At 43.9% G+C, this 7,354-nt stretch overlaps 1 protein-coding gene across 4 annotated transcripts in view; it reads right to left on the bottom strand.

Moving 5' to 3' along the window:
• mak (male germ cell-associated kinase) overlaps window positions 1–7,354 on the bottom strand; it is an 89,150-nt gene that overhangs the window by 69,253 nt on the left and 12,543 nt on the right. For 2 of the 4 annotated variants that reach the window (XM_016234596.1, XM_016234598.1), the window contains exon 5: window positions 730–812. The exons of the other annotated variants lie outside the window; for them this stretch is intronic. In XM_016234596.1, the coding sequence (XP_016090082.1) occupies window positions 730–812 (83 nt within the window). The remainder of the gene's footprint in view (window positions 1–729; window positions 813–7,354) is intronic. 4 annotated transcript variants of the gene reach the window in all.

Genomic DNA, 7,354 nt, shown 5'->3' with positions numbered 1-7,354 from the left:
TCCCAAACGTCTTCCATTTATGGATTATGGAGGCCACTGTGCTCTTGGGAACCTTAAGTGCAGCAGAAATTTTTTTGTAACCTTGGCCAGATCTGTGGCTTGCCACAATTCTGTCTCTGAGCTCTTCAGGCAGTTCCTTTGACCTCATGATTCTCATTTGCTCTGACATGCACTGTGAGCTGTAAGTTCTTATATAGACAGGTGTGTGGCTTTCCTAATCAAGTCCAATCAGTATAATCAAACACAGCTGGACTCAAATGAAGGTGTAGAACCATCTCAAGGATGATCAGAAGAAATGGACAGCACCTGAGTTAAATATATGAGTGTCACAGCAATTCTCATCAACAATTCTGTGTTTTTCTGTCAATATGAGGTGCTGTGTGTACATTAATGAGGAAAAAAAAAAAAAACTTAAATGATTTTAGCAAATGGCTGCAATATAACAAAGAGTGAAAAATGTAAGGGGGTCTGAATACTTTCCGTACCCACTGTATATATATATATATATATTTTTTTTTAATTATTTAACATTTTGTTTTTATTGAAAAATTGGCTTTCATAAGCCAACTTTTCTGGTGGATAATAAGGTTAATTTCCTAAAGTAACTTTAACAAACATGTCACATATCACTATTATAAATGTAACTGGGAACTAATTAAAATTCATAAGGGTGTTATGAAGCTCTTTAACACATCAGAGAAGAACAAATGAAAGTGTAAGAAATCTTACCATGCTTGTGCACAAATGCCAAACCAGAGAGAACTTGAAACATGATATTCCTTATTTCATTCTCAGTAAACATCTTATTTTCCCTGATGTCAGAGAATTTCACACACAAAAGAGACAGAAGAGAAAAGAAAAGAGAAACAAAGACAGAGGATAAGCAAAGAACAGCCCCACACGTTTGTCACCCATAAGATGTGTGAGACTCAGTGGTTTACTGTTTATTTACAGCTCTTAGTAAGATTCTATAAGTTAAGAAAGCTACCGCTGAAGAGGCATAAGCTTCTTTGAAGGGATCACATCATGGAAAAAAATATATATATTGGATTTATTTTAAGAGGTCACTGTATGAAAACATACTCCTCCAACTTGCAGAACTCAAAGCACCCTCCACAGTACAAAAAGAGCATTTGGGTCAATTATATGTCAAATTAACCAAATTTCAGAAACTTCCCTGGCTCATTTTTTCCCCTTTTTTTCTAAAAAAATAAATAAATAGTGATAAAAACCAAAATATTAAAGGGGTCATATGATGTTGCTAAAAATAACATTATTTTGTGTATTTGGTGTAATGAAATGTGTTTATGTGGTTTAAGGTTCAAAAAACGCATTGTTTTCCACATACTGTACATTATTGTTTCTCCTCTATGCCCCGCCATTCTGAAACGCTTGATTTTGAGGCCAAACAAAGTAGTTTCGCTTTCACAACGAAACACACGACACACGGCGGGCTAGAGTGAGTGGCAGCTGGCGGCCTAGAGTGAGTGGAGGCGGGCGGGCTTGAGAACAGTGCGGCCGGCGGGCTTGTGGCAACCACGTGACAACCCCGGGCTGGACTCCGCTTCGTCCACGGTGAAAGACGATCCAGCGATCCACAGCGCGAAGTTGATGTATTTCCTCAGCGACCAGCACGGATCAGCTCCAAGCATGATGAAGCGGATATCATCCTCTTTTGGGAGGCCAAACAAAGTAGATATGGAGGCGGTGGCAACAACAATACTACAGCGAGAATAAAAGTTACGCCTTCTTTCTTTGCGTGAACATTTGGGCGGCGTTATGCAAATCTTCCCACATAGTGACATAAGACATGTGGGGGCATGTTAGAACGAGCCGTTTTAGGTAGGCGGGGTTGACTCTTAACCTTTATAAAGAATATCTCTTTGGATTTGAGACTTTAGTCTTTGCAACTTTACAGATCTTCTTTATGCACTAAGCCTTGTAACACTCCAAAGAGAAAGGAAAAATTTAAATCGCATCATAAGACCCCTTTAAATGTCGTGTATATTTACTGAGGATTTATTTTTAAATCTTAGGTAAAAATTTTTATTTTGTAATAGTAGATTACTTGGTAAATAAGAGGGTTGTAACGCATTTTTAAAAATATATTTTAACTTCTCATCAAGTCTGTTTTCACTGCACGTTTCAAAGTGAAGCGCACACATTGTTGAGGCGATCAGCTCATGATCCAGTGTTTTCTGCACCTCAGAATGCCTCCGTTCACAGTGAATGGATGCAGTGAACTCGTTTATTGCATGTGCTGTGAGTTTAAGGTGCATTTGGGAATGCAACGGCCACCAGTTATGCTTTATTTTCACGGCAGATGATTAAAGCATTTCACTATATTTGTAGTGAGATGTGTTTTTGTAAGCCTGTTTTCACTGAAGCTGGATTTTTCCTTCAAAATAAAAGCTCTACTGCCATTTCCGTCAAAATAAAAGCTTAGAAGTGCAGTATGAATTGCTGAAGGCTAGTGATTTAAAAGTCCAAATTCAAAATATCTCAAGTGTAGAAATTAGGAAAGAAGTATTGTAATTCCCCTACCGTAAAGCAAAAATAATATACCTATAAAATATTCACTTAATTTATTTTACAATATCATCTCAACATGAACATCTCAGTTATGTATGTATCCCTCATTTCATTGGTCGATGACCAATGAAATTGGGGATCTCGTTAGAGAGACCAATCTACTTTGTGTGTAAACTAAACGAGCCAATGTACATTGGCATGTGATAATTGCATCCAGTTGCAAGTGTAAATAGGCAGCAGGTGCAATGCACACTCAGGTTATCGCTGAGGAGCCAAGTCAGTAACCCGGCCACTCAGAGGTTGTACAGAAGCCGTGGCGACGGCACGTGACGTTTCCATTTCGTCTTTCAGGGAACGATGGTTACATATGCAACTGAGACGTTCCCTTTCAGTCAGTCACTCTCGATGTCATGTCGATGACTGATGAAATTGGGTATCCCTACCAAAGGGCCACGGATGCTGCCCCTTGCAGTGTCCTGTGCGAGCCTCCTGCACCCCTTTGGGTATAGGCCAGGGCTCGCAGCAGGAAGGCCAGTCACTGTCGTCTTAGCACTACACACTCAGTGAGATTGGATAACACTAGGAAAACGTACCCATTCTATTTGGAACAGGAACGTTACGGAAGCCCCATCCTTCCCTGAAGGAGGTTTCAGAAACACTTCCATATATGGAAAACCGTTTAGGTACATTTGAACGATTTAGAGGTGATTGTAACCCTCTTGAGGAATGGCAGAGAAGTCTGCCGGGGAAACATGGGCTTGAAGCTATACCGTGGAGAATACACATATGGGATCCACTTAGGTCACTACATTTGGCACCCAGCCCTCTACCAGTTCTCGAGGATTCATCGAGTGAGGGCCTGGCGCCAGATGCTCTGCCATTCAGCCATGTCCTGAAGACGCTGTGTGCTTCGTTGTGAAAGCGAAACTAATTTGTTTGGTCTTCCAAAAGAGGACGATATCCGCTTCATCTTGCCTGGAGCTGATCTGTGCTTGTCGCTGAGGGAATACATCAACTTTCACCATGGACAAAGCGGAGTCCAGCCCGCCTCAGCTCACTCTATCTCGGTCTCAGCACATGCTAAGCCGGGGCTTCCCCTCACGGTAGGCCGCTGTGTTTTTCGTTGTCACTGATGATTCAAACGCGAGTTTTTGGCAGTAGAGTAGTACTTGTTGTTTGTCATTTCTCTGATCACAAATGCAGACAGAGTTTTATGTTTACGCGGCGCAATGCAATGCAACGCAATGCGTAAAAAGACAGTATAAGTCATTATAATCAGTAATTGTGTACCCACTGCATGCAACAAATGCCTTGTTTGTAATGGGTTTTAATGTTTATGTCTTGTCGCTCCGGCCGGACACGGCATCAACAATATGGCAAGGGGCGTAACATTTCCATCTCACGCTTGAGGTATTCGGCCAATCACAACGCATTGGATAGCTGGCTAATCACAGCACACCTTGCTTTTTCAGAACGATGAGCTTTGTAAAAATCGACGCGTTTCAAAAAGGCGGGGCATAGAGGAGGAACAATAATGTACAATATGTGGAAAATAGTGTTTTTTAACTTTAAACCGCATAAACACATTTCATTACACCAAATACACAAAATAATGTGCTTTTTAGCAGCATCATGACCCCTTTAAGATGCGGATGGGACAGAGCAAAGCTAGAGCTGGTTCTGCCTCCTTCAGGGGCAGCGCTTGCAGGTTCACTACCTGATCCCTGAAGTGGGTAGTAGGAACCTTGGGCACATAGCCAGGCCAGGGCCTCAGGGTTACCTGGGAGTCAGCCGGCCCAAACTCTAGGCATGATTTGTTGCCCCCTACCCTCTTGATGGAGGCCAATGCAACCAGGAGCAGAATTTTTATTGAAGGAAACTTTAGCTCGACTGACTGCAAAGGATCAAATGGGCCCTGCTGTAGTGCTCTGAGCACCAAAGTCAGGTTCCAAGAGGGTATAGAGGGAGGACGAGGAGGATTCAACCTTCTTGCCCCCTAAGGAACCTGATGACCAGGTCATGCTTCCCTACTGTCTTCCCCACCACGGAGTCGTGATAAGCAGAAATAGCAGCGACATAAGACTTTAATGGTGGAGGGAGACAACCTTCGCTCCAACCATTGCTGCAGAAAGGAAAACACGACTCTAATCGGGCATCTCCGGGGGTCTTCTCAGTGAGAAGAACACCGTTCGACAAACAGGTTCCACTTCAAGGCATAAACGTGCCTCGTAGACTCTGCTTGTGCTGAAGTGATGGTGTCCGCTGCCTCTTGGGGTAGGTCACCTAGAACCTCCACGTCCCATTCAGGGACCACACATGGAGTTTCCAGAGTACCAGGGTACTCAAGGTTCACAGGGTACCCTATCTCTGAGTCAGTAGATCCTTCCTCAGAGGAATCTGCCAGGTGGGACCGAGTTTGCACAGTGTCTGTGTGAATGGATGGAGTCTCCATTCTCCCGGGAGTGCAGCTCGTGACAGCTCGTCGGCCGCACAGTTGAGCAGACCCGGAATATGAATGGCACGACGCGACCTCAAATTATTCTGTCTCTAGAGGAGGAGGTGACAGGCGAGTTGCGACATGCGACTGGAGTGCAGACCACCTTGTCGGTTGATGTACGCAACAGTTGCAGTGTTGTCCATACGGAACAGGACATGCTTGCCTCGTAAGTGCCCTTTGAGATGGTTCAAGGCAAGGCGCACTGCTAACAACTCTAAGCAATTGATACACCCGAGACTGCTTGCCTGTTGTATGTGGCACCCCAGCCGGTGATGAGGCAGCAGCAGCCATATGCCTCAGGAGCCTCTGAAAATGTTTCAGTGGGACCACTGTCCTGCCTTTGAACGTATTCAAGCAGTTCAGCACCGACGGAGCATGTTCCTCTGTGAGGCATGCTGTCTGTTCGACCAAATCCAACTCCATACTGAGAAAAGTGATCCTCTGTGTCGGACTGATCCCGAGACTGATAGGTGGCCATCCACCTCACAGGTGTGGCATATCAAGATGCTGATTAGACAGCATGATTATTGCACAGGTGTGCCTTAGGCTGGCCACAATAAAAGGCAACTCTAAAATGTGCAGTTTTACTGTATTGGGGGGTTCGGGGGGGTCCGAAAACCAGTCAGTATCTGGTGTGACCACCATTTGCCTCACGCAGTGCAACACATCTCCTTCGCATAGAGTTGATCAGGTTGTTGATTGTGGCCTGTGGAATGTTGGTCCACTCCTCTTCAATGGCTGTGCGAAGTTGCTGGATATTGGCAGGAACTGGAACACGCTGTCGTATACGCCGATCCAGAGCATCCCAAACATGCTCAATGGGTGACATGTCTGGTGAGTATGCTGGCCATGCAAGAACTGGGATGTTTTCAGCTTCCAGGAATTGTGTACAGATCCTTGCAACATGGGGCCATGCATTATCATGCTGCAACATGAGGTGATGGTCGTGGATGAATGGCACAACAATGGGCCTCAAGATCTCGTCACGTTATCTCTGTGCATTCAAAATGCCATCAATAAAATGCACCTGTGTTCGTTGTCCATAACATACGCCTGCCCATACCATAACCCCACCGCCACCATAGGCCACTCGATCCACAACGTTGACATCAGCAAACCGCTCACCCACACTACGCCATACACACTGTCTGCCATCTGCCCTGTACAGTGAAAACCGGGATTCATCCGTGAAGAGAACACCTCTTCAAAGTGCTAGACGCCATCGAATTTGAGTATTTGACCACTCAAGTCGGTTATGACGACGAACTGCAGTCAGGTCGAGAACCCGATGAGGACGATTCCCTGAGACGGTTTCTGACAGTTTGTGCAGAAATTATTTGGTTATAGTACATAGAAAACGTCTTAGATCTTTGAGTTCAGCTCATGACAAATAGGGGCAAAAACAAAAGTGTTGCGATTATAATTTTATTCAGTGTATATTCTAAAATATTTATCTGAGAACTATTTTAAACAGTTTTGTTTTTATGGATTTTGAATGCATAAATGAGTACACCCCCTCTGAAACTTAAAGGGGTCATATGATGCGATTTCAAGTTTTTGTTTTCAACACTCTTTGGAGTGTTACAAGCTCTTGGTGCATAAAGAAGATCTGTAAAGTTGCAAAGACTAAAGTCTAAAATCCAAAGAGATATTCTTTATAAAAGTTGAGTCAACCACGCCTACATAAAATGGCTTGTTCTAACACGCCCCCACATATCTACGTCCCTATGTGGAAACATTAGCATAATGCCGCCCAAATGTGCACGCAAAGAAAGAAGGTGTGGTTTCAGGAGCCGCAGTAGTGTTGATGCAGCCATGTCGGGGAGACGCTGTGTTTCAGTGCGAAAGCAAAAGCACTTTATTTGGCCTTTTCGGAAGTAGATGCCATTAAGAATCATTGGTTAAGATTTATTTACAACAGAACAGCACAACCCAGATGTTCGAATTTGTGCCACGCATTTTATGGACGACAGTTTTTTTTTTACCTATAAGAGTACAAAGCTGGCTGTGCACAAAGGCTATTTCTAAAAAAAAAAAAAAGGTCAATTCTGACTTTGCTATGACAATCTGGCGCTTCTGAATCAGTGACTGTAAGTATGTTTTGTTATTCGTTTAAGTATTTGCTATTGACTGTTCAAATCCGGAGTTTTGCGCAGCGCAGAGTAACGCGTCATGTTTGTGTGTGTGTGTGTGTGAGAGGGGAACAGGGTCACAAAACAGGAGAGTGAACTGCCTGTCAGAAATCATAACACGTCAGCTGTCTTAACCGCGGCTTGTGTACTGCATCATCACTGTGTCTGTCACGCGACTCTGTTGCCCTTTCGG

The sequence above is a fragment of the Sinocyclocheilus grahami genome, unplaced genomic scaffold (assembly GCF_001515645.1).
Source record: "Sinocyclocheilus grahami isolate Dianchi unplaced genomic scaffold, SAMN03320097.WGS_v1.1 scaffold455.1, whole genome shotgun sequence".
NCBI classification, from domain to species: domain Eukaryota; kingdom Metazoa; phylum Chordata; class Actinopteri; order Cypriniformes; family Cyprinidae; genus Sinocyclocheilus; species Sinocyclocheilus grahami.
The sequence above is the reverse complement of the archived record's forward strand: the minus strand, read 5'-3'. Positions and strand labels throughout refer to the sequence as shown.